We start from the raw sequence: 26,721 nt of genomic DNA on the forward strand, positions 1-26,721 counted from the left end.
AATAAGGGCCCACAATGCAGCAGCTCCTTTGCTGCACATACTCATTGCCAGGGATGATGCAGCTCTGTTTCCTCAGTAAAGGCACTTAGTGACTGCAACCTGATGAATGTAGTACTCTTGCAGGTATAAAAGGCAACATGGGAGGTAGAGGTGAGGAAAGCAGCACAGAAAAATAACTAAATAAACCCATTATGACTTTAGTCAGACACCAACTTAGCATAGCGACTAGTTTGGTAGTACAGAATCACAGAACATTATCACAGGCTCACTCCCCTCAAACATGAACTGAGGTGATAATAGCAGCTCAGTTCTCCTAATAACCTGAACTGCCCGTCTTCCTGAAGTTGTAGCTTTCCTGCTCAGAATCTCATGCGCAATCTTGTAAAGGAAGATCTGAAAACATTTTTGGCAGAATGAACTTCCTCTGTAGAGATTTCTTATTAATACACTGCCTGGGCTCCTATCAGAAGCAGCCCTTCTGATGCTGTGAAGGAAGAGAACTGCCAGCTTTTCCACCAGCAAGAACAATTAGAAATAGCTGCTTCTGGTTTGTTCTGCTGTGTACGATTTAGCATGGACGTTTTGTCTAGTTTATTGTAAAGGCTTCTTTCCCTGTATCATTACCATATAAGCAAGCACTTACAATGACAGAAATCTTAGTGTCCTAAATATAGTCCCAATAAGAGGAAAAGAATTCATTTTACAAATCCTTTTTTCCTTAGGAAGGCAGCTGGTTTCTTGGAAACATTTTTAAGAGTATTTAATATGGTTGAAAATAACAGGTCATACTTTAATTGCCGGAGGCAGCTGTTCAGATTTTTTAAAGGCTCCTTGCTCACAGCTGTCGATGGTTTCAACAGTTCTTCTAGCAAGGCAGCAGGCACTGGACAATCGGGAATCTTGACTGGAGTCACAGGATTTGAAGAGTTATTCTCTCCTTTCAGTTCCTTCCTCTGGTTAAAGAAAAAAAGAAAAGCCAGAAATTACCATTAAATTATGTCATTTTTACCACATAGAAAGAGTCTCACATCACACTATTGGTACATATCTGCATTATAGAGCAGGATTCAGAAGCACATTCGTGTAAAGTCTCAAGCAAAAGTTCCTAACCTAATGTCATCTGCTAGCCATCTAGAGGGACCTACTCAAGAACTCACCCTTCTAAAGCAATAAAACAGGAAGGATTTAAAGCAAATGACTTGGATCTTCACAACTAATTTTAATAACATTCTTTCAGTACAGTTAAGAGAACAATTCAGAAAAAAAAAATCAGTTAAGTACAGTCAAAGAAATCCTTTTGGAAATTCTGGAACCTGCAGGATGAGGTATCAGGATCAATGTCTAAAAGAATGAAATGGAGGCTTCCATACAAAATTCTGTCTCACTAAGTGAGAGAATTCCCTCCCACTTCAGGGAGGGAAAGAGCAAGAGATCGACTATTACTGCATTTTCTGTGTACTAGTAGAAAATCAGAAAACTCAAAGAAACCACTAATAGTTACCTTTTGAAATTGTAGAAGGATGAAAAACTAGGCAGTATGGAGAGGACAGACACATGAACATTAAGAAGGTATTAACTCTAAGAAGGTATTAACTCCATATCTGCCCATGATTCATTATTTAAGTGCTACCTTTTTTGCTTTATTATTATAAGTCAAAATGTAAATGTAAGATAATACACTAAACACAAAAAGATTTCTGAAGTAAAAGGTGGGAAGTCAAGATCAGTAGAGTTACTTTTGCCTGCAAATCTTCCTGTATTTATCATTTAAGTATCAGAACATCAGTAAGTCTGTATCACAGGCAGGCATTTCAGTTCAGAGTTTTCACCAGGTTTCCTGCAGTGGAGTATTTTCCAGTACTTTAATTAAAGAGCATTAGCGGAGTATTTTCGGGTAGCCTACAACATGTATTCTTCCTGTTTAAATACCTTCTTCGTCTTGCCATGCTTCAGGTCCAACTTCAGTTGCTGGTTCTGCTGCAGCAGCGACTTCATGCTGTTCTTCAGTTCAGTCACTTTAGCCTGCAGCATAAACTTATCTTTCTGAGTCACCGACAGGTCTTCCCTCACCATTTCCAACTCAGTTTTGATATTCTAAATGGGAAAAAGAGAATCAATGTGATGCAGGGAAACGGTATAAAAATTCTAGCTACCTAATGTTTTTATCTTTTTTTTCAGTTTCCAGGAGAAACTAGAAAGAGAAACAACACATAACGCTGCTATTTGAAATCAATTTGCCCTGGCAGAAAACCAGAAATTAGATTAAAAAAGTCAGTAGCCTATTTTAATGGTGTAAGGTCAAGGAAATAGCTAACACCACAGTCAAAGTAAAACTCAGAAAAGTAAAGACACTGCAAAACATATAGTAAGTTTTTATGAATAAAAATTTATAAAAAAAAGTATCAGAGAAGTACCGGTATAAGTATGCTTTTAAACAATAAAAATATTAATTATCCCCCTACAGCAATACCAGTTATCCACCAGAATCTCCACCGGCTAGATTAAATACCTGCAAGACAACTTGTATCCCTTCTAACTCCTTGTGGCTGCGCTGTTCACTCATATCCAGCTGCTGCTTAAGTGTTTCAATTTCTCTTTCTTTTCGTTCTACTTCCCACTTGAGGTCTTCCACCTACCGGGGGCAGGGAGGGAAAAGTATCTTTAGAATTATCTATAGGTGCAATCAACAACAAAATCTGATATACATTATTATGTCTCATGAACCCTTTCTGGTTCTAAGAAAACCTAGCAAAACTTGATTAAAAAATGCTGAATTAAAAACAAATGAAGTCATACAATGCATCATAAATAACAATAAACACAGTAAATGTGCAGTTTTTACCTCTTGGCTTACTACAGGCTGTTCACTAAGCTTGTCATCCAGCTTTTTCTGCAGAAGTTGGAGCTGAGACCTGGCTTCTGCCAGCTCTTGCTGAAACTGTGATACCTCCTGGGAATGTTTTTCATCCTCTACCCTGCACAGCAGAATTAACAGACACAGCAGTTATTCAGTCTGATCTTTAAATCAAGTACTTCACTGGGTTAGCTATGTAACCATAAATGACATGACAGCGCGTGGAACCTGGTTAGTTATAGCCTTGACTGAAGGCTTTGCCAACACATTCACAGCAAGAGTTAAATCACAAAAAGATTTGATATGAGACAGATGCATGAATACATCATTAAATACTGGGGAAAAAAAAATTCCCTGAGCACTAGTAATAGTCCAGTTACAAACAATAGATTATGCAGTAAAAAACCAAACAAACAAAACAAAAAACCTGTCAGCAATTTTGCTTTTGTTTTAGGAGGAATAGGGTTAACCTTATATCCATGCTCATGTAGATCTGACAATTTCTTATAATTTAAGAAACTATTGTCTATACAAGAAAACAAATTGAATTTGAATATATTGTGGAATATATTCAACAAATTCATCCTCTATGTAGTTCCTCAGGGATGTGAAAGACAGAAAAATAATAGGATATATATGAAGTGTTAATCCTTCCTAGTAACATGAAATAGTAGAAATCTGTGTTGAAACTGTAAAAAAAGCAGATGGTAAAGCCTAAATACAGCACATTTCAGGTCTAACGGAATTATGAAGAGACAGAAAAATGCAAGTATTCGCCTAGAGTCCAAACATGCATCTTATGGTCAGGCTCAGCTGGGGTACATTTCAACATAATCCACTCCAGAGTGGCAAAACCAAAAATTCACTAATGTATGGCTTTTTCAGAGGATTTGATTTTTTTACTATTCTCTAAGAACTTGGACTTTTACTTACTGCAGTTTGTCCACTTCAACCTGAAGGGCTTGGACAAGCAGTTCTTTGGCATGTAGCTCTTTCTTGATTTCACTGAGCTCAAGCGCAGCAGCTCTGTAATGACGGCGGTTATGCGCTGCATCCGCTTTGGCTGCTGCTTCCTACAAGAAAAAAAAGATGCAATTTTTCTTTGTTTTATCACTGTAGGTTAATCATAAAGAGAGCTAGACTAAAGGGGTACAAAACTAATCCAGAAGGAAGTTGCGCAGCTGTTAACACTTCTCTTTTTGTCTAAAAAAGTTATTATTAGTGTTGTTATCCTTATTAATGCTAATTGCGGTTAATCACTATATATAATGGAAGAAGCACGTTTGCCAGACTGCTTCTCCATTGTGAATTTTTGGATGAAGTATCATCACTTCAGGATATGTCCCGTGCATTACAAGTCATAATGGAACCTTCCTGGTAGTCAGTGAGTATGCTTAACACAGGGCACAACAGAAAAGACGTCAACGGATCTTTCAGCTACTGGCCATCATGACAGAGACCCTGCAGGAAGCAGTATGTTACGAAGCATAGATTTTGTTTCAAGCTACTTTTCAAATACTTTACATTTAAATCACCTTTTAAGTAAATAAAACAAAAGATGAGCCATTACCTGCTTTTTAAGGTCTTTAACTTTTGACTTTTCTTTCTCTAAGGAAGCCTGTAAAGCTTGAATGAGTTGTTGCATTTGCTGATCCTCTTCCTCTTTCCGCTTTAGGACTGCCTGAACCTGTATCACATCACAAAAACAAACGCACATTTTGTGTGGGCTCACTGGAAGACCAGAAATGCCAGTAGAGGAAATATAAACACAAGCCAATGCAGGGATCGCAAAACTTCTCTCTGCTGCTCACTGATAACTGTCTCCTCATGGTACCCTTCAACCGTAAGAGTAGCTATGGTTAAATGGTAGCTCATTGCCTATATTCTCATTTGCTTATACCCCACGAATATACTACTATTGGCATAAAAATAATTCATCTCAATAAATCCATATGTAACACACTTTGTATGTTCCAACCAATTTAAGTGAGCCACACTTTCACTACTGCAAATATTTTAGTGTGATTTGTTTTTTTCCAAAAGAAACAGCTCCGTTTAGTGCAAAGTATCATTTCTGATCTCTTGTTTAGCCCCCTATATTACTGCTGTTACGCAACACACGGGAGACCCAGATCTGGAGAAAATGCACCAACTTTGTATGATATCTGTGAAGATGTCTACATCTTATCTTCAGAAATATAAGCTAATTCCTTTCTGAAGATATTATATCAAAAGGTCAAATACCTGCAGATTCAGCTGTACCAAGTCTGCCTCTCTTTTTGCTAACGCTGTTTCTAGGATATTGTTGTGCTCCCGCAAAGCGGCGTTGGACTGACTAAGACCTGTAAGTTTTCCACGTTCATGCTCCAGTTCAAGGGCCAACTTCTTATTAATTTCTTCTAAACGTTTTATCTTCCTCCTGAAGCCTCTAGATTCCTGAAGCTACAGCCAAAGAAAAAAATAAATCAAACAAACAAACCCAAACAACTCCAGATTATTACCACAACAAAATTGTGAGCTAAACTCATTAAACGTCTTGCTTTCCCAGAGTGGGATTTCTTTTTTTTTCTTTTTCAAATGAACACTTCAAAGTAAGTTCAGTTAGGTATTTTTTCCTTTTGGAACACTAAAATGCTTGCTATAAAGCAGAATCCAGGAGTACTATTAGGTGTAGATCAGGAGCAGTTGACATATATAATTTTTTTGTGCGACTCTACAACTGAACACCACCACCCTGCCCTCAAAATCACTGAGCATCCATGACTCCAAATAGTTTCAAAAGATAATGACTCATCATCCTCATCGTCTCATGACCAGACACAGCTGGTATCTAATACAGGAACTACTTTTCTCTCTCATCTTCTTTTCCCCTATACGACAGTGATTCATGAAACAATGAAGAACCAGCACAGGGCAGCAAAATTAGCAAGTGTCACTGACATGATGTTTCCTATGTAAGATTCTGATTTCCTGCACTGTTGGAATAAAATTATGGTACTAAAATTTCTCCCTGCCTCTCAGGCACTTTATACTGTCACCTTCTCATCTACCATGCAAATTCAAGCAATCACCTCATCTTCAAGTTCCAGCACTTTCTCTCTGTATTCTTCTAGCTCCTGGCTGGTAAGTGAAATTACTTCTTGCAGCTCTTTTTCCAGCATCAACTTACTGCTGCTAACAGCTTGCAATTCTGTCTCCAGAGCTTGAATCCTTTCCTAAAGACAAAGATCACAAGCATGATTAATATATCACCAATCTACAGGAGTAATTCTGTTTTTTGTTAAAAAGCCTACTTCTCTAGCAAATATTAAATGAGGTGCTAGTGCTTAATGTAAAGTCTTGCCCAGAGCTTTCGACCCTTGCATCCAGCTACTGCTATTAGTGTATTTGGTATCTTGCTCCATTGGTCCAAGGAATTAGAGGTTTCCCCAGTAAATTAATTTTCTTATCACAGGCATAACATATATGACTAAGTTATGGCTACCCTGAAGAACTTTTAAATGTCAGTGAGAAAAAAGCAGCAAGAGTTAGAATTTTGGAAAATCTTTAGATGCTAAGCCTTTCAAAAAAAAAAAAACCACACAAAAAAAACCCCACCAAAAACACGAAAAAACAAACCAACAATAAAAATTAATCAGGAAATTTAGCACTAAGCCTGATCATCCTCTTGAGCTTGGATTACAATGGGTAACCTGAAAGATACAATTAAAAAAAAAAAAAAACCACAACCAAAAACCACCACCAACAACCAAACCAAAGCTTGCCAAATCACCTCTCTCAAATGTAGTTAAGGAAATTCTCCGTGCTCAGAACACTGATACCATGTTCTTATCTAGCTTTATATTCCAAATATTTTCATCACTTCAGTGTAAAATAATATTTCAAGACTTATATTTAATAACAAGATAGAGCTATCTTTGTACTAACAATATTAAAAGACATCTGCATACTTGAGCAATCTGGTTGTTTCCACCATCAGTGATTTGTGCTTTTAGTTTGCTCAACTCTGCTTCAGCAGATTCCTTTGCAGCAAGAGATTCCTGTAGCCGACGACTAAGAATGCCGACTGCATTCTCATAGGCTTTATGTTTTGCTTTCATCTCTTTCTGAGCACTTGTCAGATCTGACCCTAGACGCTTCATCTTCTGTTTCTGCTCAGTAATGGCCCTGGAGTGAAAGGAAAAACAAAACATCAGGTAAAACCAAAAACTGCCTGAAAACAGTACTAAAAGATTAATTTTTCACATGGCCCAACAAAAACCAACATCCACTTCTCTCCCCTTGCTCCAGAGTCACCCACCTCATCAGAGAAAGCCATCAGGTTGGTAAGGTACAATTTGGCCCTCTGCAAGACAATACCTTGAAGACTCTTGATAACGTTCTAAGAAAATACTTACGGTAATTAAGAGGTCTCTGTCAGAATTATTAAAACTCCAATATGAAAGAATATATGCTACTGTGTCTAAAAATAACACAGAATTTAGAGTAAGAATCCAATCTAATCTGAGATCCTTGGTGGATATGTCAGGTATCATAAAAACCCTGTAATCACCAGTGGGGAAAAAAAAAAGTGGTTCTCATTAATGCCAACATTCTAGCCAGTCAAGGCTAAAATTCAGTGAATGGTAATTAGGATTAGCTCCAGTATGTGCGTTGTATGGCAGAGACTGGTGGTTAAACGCATAAGTGAATCAGAGGAGAAGCTGCAACTCCTGTGTAGCATGCAATCAACACTTTGCCATGGATATGACTCTATGACTATTTAAATTTCCCAAAGGAAAGACTAGGGAATAGGAAAAAAGTGATTGCTAAAAAGGTGAATACAAAAAACAAATGCTGTAGTTCTTTTGCCTGTGCTAAAAGAACACTTACTTTTTTGCTTCTTCTTGCATTTGTTCTACTTGTTGTTTTAATGCCTGATTTGCCTCAGCAAGAGATGCCATTTGTTCCTTATCGAACTGCAAAGACTTAATAGGAAGGAAAAAAAGCACTCGTGAGAGTAAGAACAAAAGCATGTTTGCTGTATGTTAGATTATAAAAGAATAAGCATGAAATTTCAAAATTACTTCCATCTCTAAGTATAAACTGTTCCAAGGTTCTCCATCTCCTTTCTCTTTCCCTTTTATTTCTTCCCTCTGTGGCCACCAACATAATATGTATGAACAGAGTTCTAGTTTGGTGTTTGCCCTCGGAGTTCACTTTGGGACCAAGGAAACTGCTTCCACATCACACCTCTACCACTCCTGTAGCCTGCTTCTCCACACTTACTTACAGGAGATGTTAATAAGCAGTCATGTATTTACAGAATGTTGGCAGGTATATGCTCAAATGTATAGACAATATTAAATATGTAACCAAGAACCTTAACTTGCAGGTGGTCATTCTGTTTATTTCCAAAGTTAATAGAAATAGCAACGAATCCTGGATGTGACACTCTCGAAGTCCAAAGCTTAACACCTTCCATACCTGTAGGCGTGTTTCCATATCGTCTCGTTCTTTCTGCACTGACTGAAGATGATTTTCTATTTCCACCATCTGCTGGTGGACCTGAGATACTTCCTTCTGTAGTTTTGAATGTTCAGATTCAAGTGACTGTTTTTCAACTTGAATTTTCAGTAGCTCTCGTTTTAAGTCTTTCACTTCTGAGTCCAGCCGCTTCTTTGTAGCTTTCAGTTCGCTAATCAGCTGGTCCTTAGAACTTGCATCTCTTCGATAAGCTTCCACCATTACCTTGGACACAAGAGTTTCAAGAGGACAATGTCACCTCTGTTACAGCTTTACAAATTTAAGAGCAATTTGCTATAAAGTATTTACTGATATTCTTTTAATTTGGGGGGAGGGGTGTGTGTCAAAAACTACAAACCAGCATCATCATCTGTAACATATTTACTCTGGGTCAAAAACTTTTATGTAAGCTCAGATATCAAAATACCACTATATATCAGCAGTTCATAAAAAAAACTCTGAGTAAGAGCATTTATAGCAATATGGGATACTCTTCACGTACTTTATGGAACTGCACTAATTATGTGCCTTTTTTTTTTTAAACTAATTGTAAAAAATTAACCATCCCATGCACACAATTAATAACTTTTGCCACGAGAAGAGGGCTTAACTGTGACTGACAGTTTAAACAGCCTTCCCAAACTTAAACCTAACAAGTTAAAACAACCTTTGGCATTAGGTTAATAAGCAATCAAGCAGTAAATTAATAGTGCCACCCTATACATAAGACACATACATGTGCAACACTAATGACATATCAATTTCAAATTCATGTTTCAAAACTGTGTAAATTCAGAATAAAATTTGCAATAAAGCACTTATTTTCAATGTAATTACCGAAGCCACTATTGTTTTTCCAAAGCCACAGGAAAACGGAAACACTTGAAGATTTTCTTGAGCACTTTTGCAAAAGCAAACCCAGTATCAACAAACCAGAGAGAGATTTTATATGGTGGATCATTTGGCAAGCTCCCTGAAGTCCAATGAAAGCATGAATTGGTTGGTGGATCTGCTTTTACGTTACAGATAAAAATTTAACTGTATGAAATACAGAAACTGTGTAATTATGTCACAAAGTTCTTTGATACAGAAAATTGATTCAAATGTCCTCACAAACCCCTGAGAAGTACATGCCTTCACTGTAAAAAAAGTATATTCCTTGGTTTTATTTCTTTGAAACAGTTTGCTTTTGCTTACCTTCTGCTGCAGGAACTGTTCCTTCACTTTTTGAACCTGTTTTTTAAGGCTGGCATTTTCTTGTTGCAGATTTTCTACCTGCCAGAGGGAAAAAAAGGAAACACATTGCTTCACATGGCAAATGTCATATTCTTTGTTATTTCAAGCAGTAACAGTATCTTTTGCTATGCTTGCACCATTAGATTGCCTGATCTAATGAAGATGCTGTTTCTGAGTAGGCATCTCAATGGCACTGTTAGATAACGTAATGTTTTATACAGGAATACCTTCACAAAGGTCATCACATAGTGAGCCCTGTCAACCCTCAGGAATGCATGAAGTCCCCTTATCCTGCCATTAAAGTTTTAGTATGCGTCATTAGTGTACATATGTCGTATCCGGATGGCACCTGTTCACACATACATGATCAAATGAAACCAGTTCTTTGAAGGAAAAAAAACAATCCTTATGTTAAATATATTTCCATAGTTCTTCAATACTTCTATTGGTAATACTATCAAGTCCCATTATTATTTTCAAAAGAAATCTCTAAAGATTACCAGGAACTCATCATTACCAGGATTCAATAAGAAAGCTCTTCCTATGGAGCTTGGATGCTCTAAAAGATACAGAACATACATGACTATCAAACTGACGTGTGAAAGGAAGAGTCACAATTTAAAGCAGTTGCAAAAAGAATAAGGATATGCATTAGGCCTGATCTTGTAAAATAGTTCACTGCCTAGAAAAAAGCCTCAGTTGGTATATAGCAATACGCAAAAGCAAACCCTGGTATACTGTTTCAAGAGAAAAGGCACAATTAAACATGACCAAATTACTGCATAAGGAAGACATTTGGCCCACAGTGCCACAGAAAAGGAGCACACCAAAAAATTACTTCCAAAAATGTGATCTGTACTCAAAATCATTGCGTTTTAAAACTGGTAGGTTTTAGAAAGATGGTGGCTCTTGGAAACAGACAGAACAAGATCAATTAACCTCAGCCTCCCATCCCATACCACACAAATGCATAAACGCATATAGATAGGGATATTAAACTGTAAGCTCACCAATGATGTAACAGGATGTAAGGTGTCAGACAGTCTACCAGCAGGGAAAAATGACAGAACTGATTAAAAATATTCCCACTAGCTGAATCTCGCAACTACTCACGTATACAAACTCGCGGGTACCAATCTCCTCTCATGTAATTGGCTCTATCATGTGCCTGTGGCAATACTTCCCTGCAACAGCTAAAGTTATCTTTAAATAAGATACTTTTAGGGATTCGTTACCTGGCTTGACTTGATTGCCATTTCTTGCCTCAGTTGTTCCAAGATCTGTGATGCTACTTCAGTATTTTCTCCAAGGCGCATTGCTCCTTCGTCAAGTTGCTCTTTGCTTGCTTTTGCTGCCTGCAGAGCTACTTCCAAGACAATCTTCTCATTCTGCAAATACTGGATCATGTCATCTTTAGAAGTAGCGTCACTTTGGAACTCTTCTAATGTGGCCTTCAGTTCATCATACTGTGTTTGCAGGTCATCCAGGGACTGCTCTTTGGTGTGCAGTGTCTCTTGGGTCAGAGTGAATTGCTTCATTAGGTCTAGGTGTTCTTGCTGTAAAGATTCAAGCTGCAGATCTCGCTGATGCAAAGTCAACTTGACCTGAGAAGACGTATTTTAAGGTTAAATTCATACAAAATTAGTGTTATCTTTGCAAATGCACTCCAATCAAAATAAAATATTTTAACTAATATTTTAGCTTCTAGGAGAAATCAGCAGAAGGTGAAAATATTTTTTAACTTTCCTAGGCCACTTCTTCTATTTGCTCTATTAATTGCATTGATTGCCTTCTGCAGCATCTGTAATCTTACAGGCTAAGCAATGACCAGAATGACAAATCTAAAATATTCCTAAGTAAGATTCACAGTATTCTAAATTTTTATTTGAAAAATGTGTTCACAGTAGATATACCAGGTAAATTCAGTGTTATTAATGATAATGCCATATAATTACATGGAATATAAGACTGAGCTATCAGATACTTCATTTCATTCCAGACCTTGACGTGCTGCCTTCGTAATGTTACAAGGTTAAAGCAGGACTCTGTAGCGAAGTGCAGATTTATTACGCTGTAAGTGTATATAATGATATCCTGACTGCCTAACAACTTTGAACATAGATCTATGCTTCTTGTCTATACTTAGAATAATCACATACTATATTCACTAAAAAAAACCCCCAACATCTACAAGACAGTAGTTCTGAAATTTCAAAAAAGTACTGTTACTAAGATGGTTAAAAAAAAAAAGGGAACTTTTTCACCTGGGACAAAGTGACTTTGATATGGACTTCATTTTTCCAGCAACCTTTCAGGTTTTAAAAAAGTTTAGAGCTCAGGATTTATTTACTATTGCCTTTTCAGCCAAATAAGCATTTCCCTTGAAACCCTTGGGAAGTCACCTAACAGGAGTCTACCTGTTCCAATTCTTGCTCCAACGTTGCTGCAGAATCAGCCATTTTCTGAAGATGTTCTTTCTCATCCTCAAACTCCTCTAGTTTTCTCTGCAAGTCTTCTTCCACCATGGTTTTAGCCTCCTGGATCTGCATGAAGGCAGCTTCTTGATCTAACATGTCAGCCTGCACAGAAAAAGCAAGGAATCAGCTTTTACAATTTCCATGGAGGAGGAGGGGCAGGGAGGAAAATTTAAAAAAAAAAAAAAAAAAAAAAAAGAGGAAAAGAAAAATGTAAGTTATCAAGGAAATTTCTAGAGAAAAGATACAAGCAAAAATAATTCTGATGTCTGCCTTACACACCTGTATGTCTTTACTGAAGTCACCCATTCATATGCTTAAGACATCTTAGAATAACAGTGAATGTCTTGTATACTTGTGATAATCAGAATTCCTCTTATCACCATATCCTTTCTAAATTGATGAAATTGACGTAAAGAAAAAGAATCTTTATTAAAATTAAGCTGTTTGGAAAAATTCTGAAACAAAAGAGATGCCTTGGATGCTGTAGCTCCGTGAAATAGCAATTCCTGTCATTTACACAACCGCTATTAGTATCACTGGAGACGGGGTGCTTCCACTGACCTGCTGCTTTACTGCCCTTGGGAACTTAGAAGCAGGAACGTCACTGAAATTCACTGGGATTTAAGGTTCTAAGTACTTTGAAAGTGAGCGTACTGCACTTCAGATTTTACCCATCTTTTCTTACTGGAGGGCAGAAAGGACAAACCTGAGTACTGAGCAATTTCACCCACTTAAGCAGCACTTTACTGACTTGGTTTAACTTCCAATTAAGTTTTCTCTTGAAAAAGTTCATGAATGGGCAAAGGAGAACATTTACATCCACCTTTAAAATTCAATTAAAAACAAATACCAGAGCTGAAAATGCAAGTATCATCCTGGAATGGGAAACATACGGCTTTGCTCCCTCTTACTGTTCATAACGTCATGCGAATTTATTCGCTCTGAAATATTTACTGTTTTTATAATGCAGCGTTTGAATCAATTCATAAGAATTCTATGTTACTTTGCTGGAATAGCCTTGAGTTTGCAGAACCTAAATACACAACCTAGGCAGAATATAATTCATGAAGAACACCCACAACCTTACCTCAATATTTTGCAGCTGTGCTGCAATACGTTCCTTTTCCTTAATGGATCTGTGCTGGGTTTCAGTCAGCTGCTGAGACAGTGCCACATTCTCTAGTTTGAGATGTTCCAACACACCTGCTTGGGTCATCTGCCCAGCCTAAAGGAAGGAAAAAATAATCACAGATTAATACAGTCAAAATTTGGCCAACAAATTTGAGAGTTTCAGGAAAAAAAAAAAAATCACATTGAATCTATCCGTGCCTTGTCTCAGCTACTACTTTCATGGCACTACAGATCTTCATCCACAGAAGGCAAGTGCTTTGGTTAAATTTATGCCTCAGCATTAACTTGAACGAACACCTCATGATGAAAAACAAAACACCATCCCTGCCTACTCTCCACCTGAAGAATACGCAAGTGAGACCGGCTCCCTTGTCGGAGCTCATAAACAATGTCCTCTGGATAAAACTGACATAAAAAAGAACAGATTCTCAGTCCTCCCAGATGCAAGTAAATCATAATACCTGTATATTGGCCATCTCACTCTGCAGCCTGACACGGGCCTCCTGTGCTAGTACAAGCTGCTGCTGGTACCACTGCCGCACATTTTGGAGCGATGTGATTTCTGTCTCAGACGCCTTGAGCTTATTGGTCAGCGTGGTCCGTTCCAACTGCACCTTCTGAAGCTGGTTCTGTAAGGAAGCCAACTGCTGTCGCAGATCATGAACTAGAAAAAGAAAAATAAAGAACTTAGACTAGCGCACTCCATTGTTCTATTTTTATGCACACATTTTCAAGGATTATTGCTATATTCATAGCTTTTTCTTTTTTTTTCTTTTTTTTTTCTTTCTTTTTGAACAAAAAAATATATGCCTAATTACATAAAGATTGGCTTTTCCTGCAAAAGTGAGGGGAAGTGCTAGAATCCAAAGTATCAGGTCATAAGCAGAATAAAAATAAAACAAATGAATCACTTCTATAAGCATTCATAGTTCCTTAGAGACAGAAAATATGAACTAATTAAAAATCAGGAAGCAGGTATCCTGACACATAGAGTCATCATTACAAACTAATATTTGTACAATTTTCTAAAAACCATTAGTCCACTATCAAACAGTTACTAGACTAAATATTTATGCCTCCCTCTCCAAGCTGGCAGTGGCAGCTTGCAAACTGTGGCACTTCCGTGACACAAAATAAAAACCAATCATCTTAAAATTCAGACCGTTTTATTAATATGACATCAATGAAACACAGATTAAAATTCCTTCTTCCGGGACTTCAGAATTATGTTGAAATAAAATGATATATGGAATAACAAATTTTAAAGATTGACATTTACATCATCCCACCTGTGCTGTCTCTGGTGAGAACATTTTTTTGCATGTCTTCAACCTTCAGCAGGAGTCTTTGGTACTGCTCCTCTGCTAACTGCAAATCATTATTTGAAGAAGCCAAACTAGCATTCTTTGCTTCCAAGGTATTTTGCAGGTCAGCCATTGCTCGTTCCAGATCCCAGCAAGACTGCTTTAATGTGGCCACTTCTGAGCTCAGAGATTCCTGCTTCTGCTGGCTGTTTTGGCTGTGCTCCATCTGTGCCTGAAGCTTCATGTTCAAAGCTGCAAGTTGGGCTTGTAGCTCAGTCTTCTCTTTGAGAGCCTGAATGTGTCCAGAAAATAAAAATACAGAAATCTTAAGAGAAAATACATTAATGTATTAATGTATTAAATGTATTAATGTATTAAAGAAGATGCCCAGCAAAATGGCTTTGCTAAGGCAAAGACCACTTGCTTGTAAAAAATTATTTTTTAAAGTGACACCTCACCTAGCAGATATTTCAAATAGTCAAAGAAAATACAGAGGAAAGCACAGACAAAACATGTAGCGTTATATGTCAGTAACCATGTCAGGATTTTTAATAAGACACAGGTTTCCACACTTTAAGGAAGAATGCTTTCTATTGTATGTGTTATACCATCAGTCAATACAAAGAGAAAATAGAGCTATATAGACATTGCTAGCATTACTCTGGATTTATCGTCTCTCTTTTAATTTGACTTTTAAAAAAAAAACACAGAACTTTTTTTTTTAAAGCCTTTGAAGACTTCACTAACTTTGTATTTATCCTCTTAAGCATCTGTATTGGGTTTGCATGGCAAGGTTTTGGTAGCGGGGGGCTACAGGGGTGGCTTCTGTGAGAAGCTGCTAGAAGCTTCCCCTATGTCCGATAGAGCCAGTGCCAGCCGGCTCCAAGACGGACCTGCCACTGGCTAAAGCTGAGCCCATCAGCGATGGTGGTAGTGCCTCTGTGATAACATATTTAAGAAGGGGGAAAAAAAAACCTGTGGAAGAAAAACAGTGGGGAGAGGAGTGAGAATATGTGAGAGAAACAGCCCTGGAGACACCAAGGTTGGTGAAGGAGGAGGAGGCAGCGCTCCAGGCGCCGGAGCAGAGATTCCCCTGCAGCCCATAGTGAAGACCATGGTGAGGCAGGCTGTCCCCCTGCAGCCCATGGAGGTTAACGGTGGAGCAGATATCCACCTGCAGCCCCTGAAGGACCCCACACCAGAGCAGGTGGATGCCCAAAGGAGGCTGGGACCCTGTGGGAAGCCCACGCTGGAGCAGGCTCCTGCCAGGACCTGTGGACCCGTGGAGAGAGGAGCCCACGCTGGAGCAGGTTTGCTGGCAGGACTTGTGACCCCGCGGGGGACCCATGCCGGAGCAGTCTGCTCCTGAAGGACTGCACCCCGTGGAAGGGACCCATGCTGGAGCAGTTCGTGAAGAACTGCAGCCGTGGGAAGGACCCATGTTGGAGAAGTTCGTGGAGGACTGTCTCCCATGGGAGGGACCCCACGCTGGAGCAGGGGAAGAGTGTGAGGAGTCCTCCCCCTGAGGAGGAAGCAGCGGCAAAGACAACGAGTGATGAACTGACCACAACCCCCATTCTCCATCCCCCTGCGCCACTGGTGGGGAGGAGGTAGAGAAAATCAGGAGTGAAGTTGAGCCTGGGAAGAAGGGCAGGGTGGGGGGAAGGTGTTTTAAGATTTGGTTTTATTTCTTATTATCCTACTCTGATTTGATTAGTAATAAATTAAACTAATTTTCCCAAGTGGAGTCTGTTTTGCCCGTGATGGTAATTGGTGAGTGATCTCCCTGTCCTTATCTCGACCCACGAGCCTTTCGTTGTATTTTTTTCTCTCCCTTGTCCAGTTGAGGAGGGGGAGTGATAGAGCAGCTTTGGTGGGCATCTGGCATCCAGCCAGAGTCAACCCACCACAGCATCCTTATAAAGTACTTTATTCAACAACGTTTTTACAAAACACAATTCCCACAAGTAATGAGTAGGAGGCTCCTGAAAATTAATTAATATATTAACGTAATTTGCTAAATACAGAAATTCAAATTCATTTTCTACCTGATTAGCTTCTAGTGAGAGTGCTTCTAGTTGCCCTTCAAGTCTCATCTTCTCCTTCAGAACCTGCAACATTTCGTCATGAGTTCCTGCGATTGAGCTTTCCATAGAAACACTGGAGACAGAGACAGCACGTACACAGTTAAAGGGTTAGAATACAACGCTCATCTAGTTGAAGAAAAGTGAAGCTGAAATTAAGAGGTACTCAGACTCCACGTGTGACCTAGAATTTAGGACATTTTTTCTGGCTTTCTGATGAATGCAGAACACAGTGAATCAACCTTTGTTACCATCCAGACATAAAGAAATTATATTCACGCTAAGGTTTTATAAATTAGTTTCCTATATTTGCAGCAACTAGAATCTAGTGTGGCGCTCATATATTTGTTATTTTACAGAAGTGCAGTGGTTGACTTCATTATATTCTGTATCTGCATATGCCATTATAAGCAGAGAAATGGACATAATGGGAGCACAAAACCTCCACAACTATTGTCCGCAATTGTCTGCTTTAATGTGAAAGTGCCTGAGAAATACCAACAGCTGCTGCAAAAGAGGAAGAACAGGTATTTGGCATAAGGGATTCCTTATGCTCCTTCCCTGATGTACAGCCAAGGAGTCTAGAGAAAAAGACCTTTCCCTCTCATTACTGTAAGAATTAAGTCTAAGCTGGAATAATTGTTGGCAACTGATTTTACCTTAACAAAAAAAGGTAATTTCAAAATTAGCATGTATAAAACATGCACCTGCAGACAAATGATAAAAAACACAACTGCATTGTTAAGGGCTTCACCAGTCATCCACTTGCTTGCTGAAACTCAGTTTAATACCTACCATATGCACATAAGCTTGTGAGACTAAGTAGATATCATTCTAAAGGGCTGAAGAGCATAAGAGTATCTAGGACAAGACTCTTGGCATTTTGTAACTATTTAAGGTCTGAAAGGTACGTGCGTAGATGAGGAAAAAGATGATAATAATCTCACTGAGTCAGTTAAGTCTACACTTTCAGACTTTAAAGACCAATGCCACATCAGTGACTCAGTGAACGAATGCCTGCTTCACAAGTAAATACAGATAGCAGCAACTGCTAGGAGTACGTTTAAAACACAGTCAGTGGCAAAAATATCTTTCTCTAAAGATATTCTTAGTAAATAGGTACTCAAGTGAAGTGACCTTTCAGTTTCTTTTAGAATCTGTAAGTTAGTAACAGATTTGATCACAATGAATGTAAGTTAAAACTGGAGCCACAGTTAGAAGGAAAGAGTAATGGACTGCCTATTCCAAGAAAGCATAATGCCTAATAATGGCCTCACTGTACGGTGATCTTTCTTACCTGCTAGAAATACTGTCTCTCCGACTCCGTACTTCCCCATTAACTTCTTGCTCTTGGGCTTGGCGCTCCACTGCCGCAGCCTGTAGCACCTCACTGATGGAAGGAAATTGCCCCATTGCATCAGGATGTATCTTCTGACCGTTTATTGTATACGGAATACCCTGTTTGCCTTCTGCATTCTGTAAACTGTTATACAGCCCTATTCCTGACACGCTGCTGTAGGTAGAGCTGTCACTCTCATTTCCATCCAGCCTCATTCCCACTTCACTCCCATCAATCTCTGAAATGCTATCTCCTGCCAAGGAGGAATTCTCTATCCGATCATCCGTGTCAGAGGGTAGGCTAATTTCAGAAACAACTGATGTTGGACCGCTTCTGCTTTGCTTCAGAGTCCCACCAGATAAATCAGTAGTCACAAAATTCCCAGTAGTGTTTCTGGAGCCTGAATCTTCAGTTCTGTAATCAGCCAAGGACCGGATCTTACTGGGCTTAGATTTTGAACTTCTTCTCTCTTTTGAGGATGCTGGAAGTCCCAAGCTACCCAGTTTTGGCCCCCTGGGGACACTGGTCCGCAAAAAGGAGTATTCTTTTGTCATTGCTACAGTGCTAGCTCTTGGCAAGATTTCTGGATTTAACATCAGTTCAGGATCTAGGGTGCTGGAGGGTCGGTTTTTGGACGTAGACTGATTCGACTAAAAGAAGCAAAGAGTCAACGATAAATTCCAGAATGTTACATTTGAACTAGCATCAAAGACTTATTTTGCTGTAGAACTTAATACGTAAAGCTCTACACTTTTACATTAGTCTTTAAATATATGAATCATTTCATAAACAAGGTGAATTACATCAGCAATCAACCCTATCAAGGTTCAGTATATGCCTGTTGAAAATGATCAAGGTAGACTTCAAAAGCTAACTGAAAAATATAGGAAAAATTGAACATTTAGGTTACTTAAGTTTCGGGCTTGGTTTTTCCCCCCCTATTTTAAGTGGCACAAAATGGTACGTTACCGATGAGGTAACAATGAGCCAAATTTTGCATGTCCAGAAGAAAAAAAATGCTTTCTCACATTTGAGAAAACTACTGAACGTTTAAAGCAGAGAAAACGGTAATTTAGAGCACAGAAAAGATAAAGTTTTCAACAACATACTGAATCTAAAAGATCCGTTGTGTGGTACTCACTCTTTCCTGATGTCTCTTCACTCTGTATTGTTTGAGCTGTTCTTCTAGCCGTCTTCTTGCTTGAAGTCTTATTTGTTCTTCTTTCTCCAATGGGAGTGAAGACTCTACTGAGCCTGTAAGTGAAAGGTAACTTTACAGTCAAACAGAAAACTCCAACACAGGCAAATTTGACGCAAAAGGAAAAAGCCCCTTCTACCATCAGCAACATGCTTCATGCTTAAGCAAGGAATGCAAGGAAAGCCCATTGGCATGCACCTCAGAAAACCCTCTTCTAACATATCCTTGTGTAAGCATTGATAAAGCCTGCGTGTTTCCGTTGCTTGGTTTGCAAATGCTGTAGTTCCTCCACGTATATATGACAAGAGATTATACAGCAAGAACAAAACTATTGCTATCTCACCTGTCCTGCACTTCTGACAGTACTAAAATTATAAAACTAAGCAAGACCTATGCAGTCCACTCATTCCCTACAGGTCAGAGAAAGATGTTCCCTAGATTTAATGTTAATGCGTTAACTCACATTAAATCTTCCCCATAGTAAGGCTTTTTAAAAACATTATTTCAGAAAAATCCTGCAGCATTAGACACCTTAATATAAAGGCTTCCCCTTTCTCTCCTCTTTATTGCTCTTCCCTTTATTCCCCGCTTTTATTACTTAGCTTAGAATCACCTGGTTCTGCTGATTTTTTTTTAATGTCACCTGTTACTCCTAATAATCAAGAAGATTAGAATAGCTTCAGCCCCAGAAAGCAAAAATTTTTAAACGGTAAGGCACGTTCCTTAGCTGCAGCAGAGGGTGGTTTACTGAAAGAAAAGGAATCATAGTTCAAAGTAAAAGCTTACTGCAAAAACAAAGTTTAGTCCAAGCTTAAATGATGTTATAGGATTGTAGAGCCAGGCTCAGAGTAAAAAGCTTTATGCAGCAAGAGAAAGCAGGGGCACCACTGTAAACAGATGCTTACACAATTCAGTTTCTTGCATGGGAAGACTTAGTTTGAGAGACTGCAAAGCTTCTTTTCTAAGAACTATGCCCTCAGCACTAGTTCCCTGAGACTTCCTTAGGCTGTCATGGAAACCAGTCACACCTGGGGATGACTCTTGACCCTGCGCACTGCTGGTGGGGTCAAAAGATACAGGAGAGTCGGGGAAGAGCGACTCTGGCCCATTCTCGCAGGCATCCGCTGTGCTGTTTATCTCCAGACTTCCCTCTGCATTTGGCACTTCGTTGATATTAATACTGGTAGCTGGAAAAGAAAGTTTCACTGAGCTACGCTGTAAGCCACCCCATTTATCTTCACACCTCCACCCAAATACAATGCTCCACTATTGCCTTTAGACTGTAAGAATATGGAAATTGCTAATGACAGCACCTGCAGGAGGAATTTTATAAAGGACTTTTGATTCTTCATTTAAAAAGACCAGAACAAGTACCTTTCATTTGCTTTGCTACATCGCCTTCAAGCAGGACCTCAAAAGCGATCATAAAACATCTTCAAAACCTCACACGGGTTTTTAAATCTGGTTAGGTTTAGAAGCATGAAACACTGTAAGTAACGTGATCTGTGTCACACCGAGTGGCAACCTACTACAAATAAGACCCAGCAACTGCGGGCCTGTGCCGAGTGATTCAGCTCTTTGGTATGCTGCTGGGCACTGGGGAGAAGGCATCCACCATCCCGGCTTCCAGACTGGGCCAAGCAAAGTTTAAATTTTTTCAAATAGGACGTCTTCATCAGAAGTACAGTAGCAAAGCTCACATGTATCAAAATAATAAATCTACCAAATAAAAGGCAATTCAAGAACCACTGTAATACCAATTTTATCCCCACTTACTAATATTGGATTTTTCTTTTCCGTCAGGAAACATGCATCTTCAAAACCAGTTCAACACTTCACAGGTTCCTACTTTGGATTTCTCACACATTTCTACTTCACTCGGCTGGGGACTACCTACATTTATGAAACTGCTGTTGCAACAAAACTGTGTATCAACCTTTAAATGTATTATTATAGATCTCAAATGAGCAGGGTACTGAAATGAAATATGAAATAGTCACTGTCTTTGTGCTCATTCCCACACCATATATCACTGGAGTAACTGGAACTCACTGGAATAATATGGAAGATTTCATTATTTTTTCATAAAGATGTTTGAAAATATTTAACATTTATGGTCACAAAGTATTTGCAAGTGGAAAAATCAAGTCTCCTCTTTCTATTTTTTCCTCCTCTCAGAGCTACAGACTTGAATAAGCAGTTTGGTTTTCTTAAAGTCTGCTCAAAGAAGATGTGGTGGGAAAGAAAAAAACAAACAAACCAGAACTGAGAAACAGATCCTCCGAAAACTAAGTGTTTCTAAGATTCATATGCAGAAATATTCTGTAGCCAGGAAGTTGATTACAACAATTCAATAAAACTTCAAATATTGATTTAGACCAGCCCATTAACATATTGCTATTAAACTTTTTCCCCCCCATATAATGAATCACTACAAACTTCTGAAAGCAAAACAATTCAAAAATAAAGCTATTATTATTCATGTATGTGGACAACATTAAAGTGCACCCTGAAATTAAATAATCCACATGGGGAAAAATTTACAGATAGGAAGGTAGGACTTTTTAATTGTTTTCCCTTTTGCTATTGAAGAAAGCAAGAGATTTCCTTTTAAGTGCAGTCAAATCTCGCTCCAGAGTAATTTAAAGAAGAAAAGATAAATTTCCACCCCTAACTGTTTGTTCCCACCTCTGCGGTGCATCCTCCTTTAAGTCAGCACAGATGTTTGTACAGTGAACCAGCTCAGAGGAAACCGAATGAGGAAACTGAATGTGGGTAAAAATAGTAAGTTTTCAGCCTTAGGTTACCAAAACCCACCGGCTCTCTAAGATTTGAATCAAAACACTTTCGAGTATCTTATTTGTCACACAGAGAACATTTTCAGGCCATGTTAGCCTGAATCAGTTCTCCGAGTTCACCATGTGGTCACAAAAAACACTTGCAGGCACCATGAAAGGAATGGGTGCAACAAGGACGCAAAGGAGGACAGAGGACAGGACTGCCTTTTTAATGACTAGCCAAAGTCAGAGTTTAAGGCATTTTAAAACTAAAAGATTGTCAAAACCAAATTTAAAATAGATGTCAGTGCTAAGAATAGCCACAAGAAGCCAAAAATAAGAAGATACCTTGCACATTCAGAAATATTGTTTCTGCCCATCTTTCAGAAACTGCAGCTATTACTGCATCAGGTTTCTACTTTATTTACATTTTTATCTTCACAACTGTGAGTGGTATACATATACAAAAGAGATGCTGGAGCAAAATTCTGGAGGAATGGTTTCCTGGCAACTTCCTGAGGCCATCAGACACTCAGAATCTAAATGCTGCCTTTAACTAAAGTAATTTAATTGAAGTAATGTCAATACAACTGCAGTCTTTTTAGAACAGTGGGGGAGGAGATGCAATTAGGTTGAAAACAGTAGAAAGACACACTACCTATTTGTAAGCCACAATTCAATTGTTTGGATGATATCCAACACAGGAGAAGACAGGAACGTGTGATCTCCAACTTCATAAAAGATGAATGAATCATCATATAACTACACTCTGCCAGTCTGATAAGGGGCAGCATAAGAATTACAAATAAAGTCTCAGGCCTCCACTTTCTTGCCCGTGACAAATCTGCGGTACGAGAGGAGGGTGGAAGGCTAACAACTTCATCACATGATCACCTCCTTTTACGTAAGGAACCTCTATACTTTTGTGCATCTACACAGCCACAACATACACACCCCCTCCACCCATCTACCACCATATCCTTATATACCAACATATCCTCGGATACCTGTAAGGGAAACACGGAGATTTCAATTCAATACAAGGGAAAGATTTTCACAGTGAAAGCATTTTAATACTGGAATGGGTAGAGAGGCTGTTGAACCTCCCTTTCCGGAGATTTTCAGAATTCAACAGGACAAGGCCCTGAGCAACCTGATCTAGCTTCAAAACTAGGTCTGCTCTGTGCATGAGGTTGGACTAGGCAACCCACAGAGGTCCCTTCCAACCTCAGTTTGATTCTACAATCTACTCAGACCAGCGCTCTCTTAGGTTTCTTGTAAACAGCTGCATGATTATTTTATTATAGCGCTCGTCTACACAGAAAAGTAATTTTGAGATAATTTGGGGAGTACATGCCAGCATCTCTCTTCCATAAATGGAAGTTTAGAGAGACTTTTAAAGTACATTTTGGGTTTTGGATAATCAATTTAATTTATTAGAAAAATTTCTTTTGCCAGAATAAAGTACTCCAGTCATGAGCTTACTCCGTAACAATCATTTCAGAACTGTTAGTTCTAGAGAATTTCAGGTATACACTCTTAGAAACACTATCAGAAGAAAGAGTAACACCCTGAACAACACATACTCAACTGATAGCCAATAGTTCTTAAGTTAATAGTTTGGTTTTGTTTTGAAAGAGTAAGTTTTAAAACAAAAGACAGTTTTCCCATACACAGAGCCATAGCCTTCACCAAACTTGCTTAAAACTGCTGTACAAGAAATTCCTGACCTCAAGGAAAAAAGTCCTTCAGCATCACCTGAACAACAAAAGAGAGAGTTGTAGAGAAGCCTGGGTAAGACTAGGAAATGCTTTGGTGCGTATGAAGTAACTTACTGTTAATTTCATCTGCTGTAACTGGCAAATCTGACTTGGCTTTACAATCCAAAAGTTCTTCAGAGCTGCTAGGGGCCCCATTACTGCTTCTGTTCTCCAAGTGAACGTCCTGCTGGACAGACGAGGAGTCCATGGTAAAAACGATCCAGATCCCTGGAAAGTTTTTCTCCTGAATAATTTGCCACCAAGTGAGCTACCAAGTCCTGTTTCTCTCCATCAGCAACAACAGCATCAAGATGTGCACAGGAGCACAGTTCTGAGCTTTACAGCTGTTGGTGTGCAGCAGGCAGTCAATAATTCCAGGAGATCATGAAGACAGCTCGCAGCCAAAGTTGTAATCACCACGGAGCTGCATCCTCTAGAAATGAAACGTAGTAAATTTACAAACATTTCTTAGAGCTTTGAAAATATGAGTTAGAAAGAAAGTAGTGCTCACAGATTACCCTCCAGCCCAACTTCAACACACAGAACCAGGACATAGGGTAATAACAGAGACAATGAAATACAACCAAGTATCCAGCTTTTGTGAATAAGAAGTGATCTGTTTTACAGCTTTTTTATTATCACTTTTTTTTTTAGTAGCATTGATACACCAGAGTAATGATGAAACAAGATAATATTCAGCGAGCAACTGATTTAAGTTCGCTGTCCCTTTTAATGGAAATGCCTCTCTGGCCTCTGCTTTAATAAGTGAGCCAGTATTCAGAGCAGCATTTTGCTCTATAAATTACAGTCTGGACTTTTATATTATATATTTCATTTCAAGGACCTCCTCCCATTTAAGTTTCAATAACTGTAGTTAGAATGCAGTATGGAATTCAGATGTAATTTTTTTAAGTTAAATGACATCATTACTGTTTACTTGTCTGCAGAGCAACGAGTGTGTATTACTGTACAGAGCCTGAACTACTAATTACAGCATGCGCTGGCAGTCAGAATGTGGCCTGGGCTGCAGTTCAACGCTGCCTTCTCCTATGGCGAGTCAAGAGGAGGATTTCCAAACAGAGTTTATAGAATTTGCAAATGATTCTCCAGGCATTCAGATCTTACCTTTGGGTATAGCCAACGAATACAATGTGACAGAAGCTGTTGTACATAGTCACTTCAAGTATTTAAATTTTGTTCAAATAGTTACTGACAGCTGAATTCAGATTACAAAACGTTATGGTTACTATTTACTAAAGAAACACAAGAAATCCCCAGTTAAAAAAAAAAAAGAGGGGGGTTATGGGGAGAATGTCAAGTCAGGAATATTTTAATTGCATTTTTACATGAACACAAACATTTTGAGCAACATTCCTTCCGTATCTCCAGAGAGTACTTGTGTAACTGCTACTGTACCAAACTGCCCTGGTCACCCAGCAACACCACCAGTCATCTCCAAAACGTTCCTGAAGCTGCTAACGGCTCAGGATACACAGGACTAGACCATTATGTAGGTGACCCTTATGTAGGTGAGCCGCGAAGGAGCCAGAAACCTGGAGCCCATTTCTAAAAGAGAAACCTCCACCAAACAGAAAGATAAATACCTTCACTGTGATTTGTTATTGATTTTAAAGCTTTTCTGTATAATACAGCTTACAATAAAACTTCTGGAAGAACAGCCGTTGTTCGGCAAAGAGATACGACATGACAGGTCACAAAGAAGAATTACAGACAAAAGACAAGTACAATTTAGACTGCTTACACCTTGGCAAAATCCAGCCAACATTACATGGTTTGTTATCCTTGTCATAAAACATCTTCTAATAATCAGGGTCATGAAGAATGGCTTTCTCCTGTACAACCCATTCCCAAATATTAAAGATGAGAGCATTTTGGCTTCAAAGCCCTTTTGTATCTCTCTGTTGAGCAGAGGCAGACACACACCCCCACCCCGATGTACGCACGCCACGGGAACCCAGCAGTAACCTCACAGGGGAAGGAGCTGTACGGAAACAACCGGTTTTGTTTAAAACACCAGTAACCGAGAGGGCAACGGAGCCCTGTCCCAGACGGGGGGCGAGACACGCCCGAGAGGTCCCTGGCAGGGGCCGGGGCACTTCTCCAGGGCGCCGGCAGCGGCACCCGGAGGCCCGGAGCCGCAGTCCACGGAGCCGAGCCGAGCCGAGCCGAGCCGGGCCGAGCCGGGCAGGGCGGCTCCCCGCACCCCGGCAGGCCGCGGGGAGGGAGGGCAGTCCCGGGCGCGACCCCCCGGCCTGAAGCAGCGCCCGGCCGCCCCCAGCCGCCTCCCGGCGGGCGCCGCGCCTCAGCCGCCCCCGCGCCCCGCCACCACCCTTCCCGGCGAGACCCCCGCAGACCTGGGGCCGCCCGCCTGGCGCCCGGCTCCGGCCCGAGACGTGGCGCTGCCTCCGCCGGGAAGGGGAGGGCGCGGCGGTGCAACGCGGTTCTCCCTCCCCCGCCAGTCGGGCGCCGCCGCCGCTGAGGGCCGGGCCGGGCCGGACCCGGCGCGGCCCCCTCCGCCCCGCGGCCGCGCCGCCCCCGCACAGCCGGGCCCCGCGCCCCTCGGCAGGGAGCCGCGGCGGCCTGGCGCAGCCGGGGAGGCAGCCGATGCCGTCGGGCCCGCTGGCGAGGCGGCGGCTTTTCCAGACGGACTCTTCCGGGAGGGGAGGGAGGGGGAGCGGCTTTCCTCGCCGGGGCCCCCGCCGTCCCGGCCGGGCTTCCCTCAGCGCCGGCCCGGGGCCCTGCCGCGGGGGCCGGCAGGAGCGGCGCGGCCTTGTCTGCCCGGAGGGGAGCCCGCGGCGGCGGCAGGGCCAGACCGGCCGAGGGGGACTTGCCGGCTCCCTCCGGCCTCCGTGCAGCACCCCGAGGCCGGCAGCTGACTTGCATAAATTAAAATTAAATCTGTGCATAAACTAAAAATTAAACCTGTGTATAAAAGCGATGCAGCCCTCGCAGCTTCATTATCTGTGTCGTTCACGTTCCCATTTACTGGATTAGAGTCAGGGGAGTTCAATGACGTGTCCTGTCAATGTCATGTT

At 40.3% G+C, this 26,721-nt stretch overlaps 1 protein-coding gene across 3 annotated transcripts in view; it reads right to left on the reverse strand.

Annotated features, from left to right (window-relative positions):
- GOLGA3 (golgin A3) overlaps positions 1-26,130 on the reverse strand; it is a 30,661-nt gene extending 4,531 nt beyond the window's left edge. For 2 of the 3 annotated variants that reach the window (XM_075168045.1, XM_075168046.1), the window contains exons 1-23: positions 26,041-26,130; positions 23,741-24,098; positions 20,034-20,315; positions 19,072-19,184; positions 17,889-18,580; positions 16,556-16,667; positions 14,493-14,799; positions 13,665-13,867; positions 13,160-13,297; positions 12,013-12,174; positions 10,831-11,199; positions 9,557-9,634; positions 8,321-8,584; positions 7,727-7,821; positions 6,805-7,021; positions 5,926-6,069; positions 5,099-5,296; positions 4,425-4,541; positions 3,788-3,927; positions 2,843-2,975; positions 2,510-2,632; positions 1,930-2,094; positions 790-953 (exon numbers count right to left, since the gene is read on the reverse strand). In XM_075168045.1, coding sequence (XP_075024146.1) covers positions 790-953; positions 1,930-2,094; positions 2,510-2,632; positions 2,843-2,975; positions 3,788-3,927; positions 4,425-4,541; positions 5,099-5,296; positions 5,926-6,069; positions 6,805-7,021; positions 7,727-7,821; positions 8,321-8,584; positions 9,557-9,634; positions 10,831-11,199; positions 12,013-12,174; positions 13,160-13,297; positions 13,665-13,867; positions 14,493-14,799; positions 16,556-16,667; positions 17,889-18,580; positions 19,072-19,184; positions 20,034-20,315; positions 23,741-23,873 — 4,349 coding nt within the window. In that variant the 5' untranslated portion in view covers positions 23,874-24,098; positions 26,041-26,130. The remainder of the gene's footprint in view (positions 1-789; positions 954-1,929; positions 2,095-2,509; positions 2,633-2,842; positions 2,976-3,787; positions 3,928-4,424; positions 4,542-5,098; positions 5,297-5,925; positions 6,070-6,804; positions 7,022-7,726; positions 7,822-8,320; positions 8,585-9,556; positions 9,635-10,830; positions 11,200-12,012; positions 12,175-13,159; positions 13,298-13,664; positions 13,868-14,492; positions 14,800-16,555; positions 16,668-17,888; positions 18,581-19,071; positions 19,185-20,033; positions 20,316-23,740; positions 24,099-26,040) is intronic. The other variant, XM_075168047.1, reaches the window with a different exon arrangement.
- Between the last annotated feature and the right edge of the window lie 591 nt (positions 26,131-26,721).

Source organism: Calonectris borealis, chromosome 18, assembly GCF_964195595.1.
Source record: "Calonectris borealis chromosome 18, bCalBor7.hap1.2, whole genome shotgun sequence".
NCBI lineage: Eukaryota > Metazoa > Chordata > Aves > Procellariiformes > Procellariidae > Calonectris > Calonectris borealis.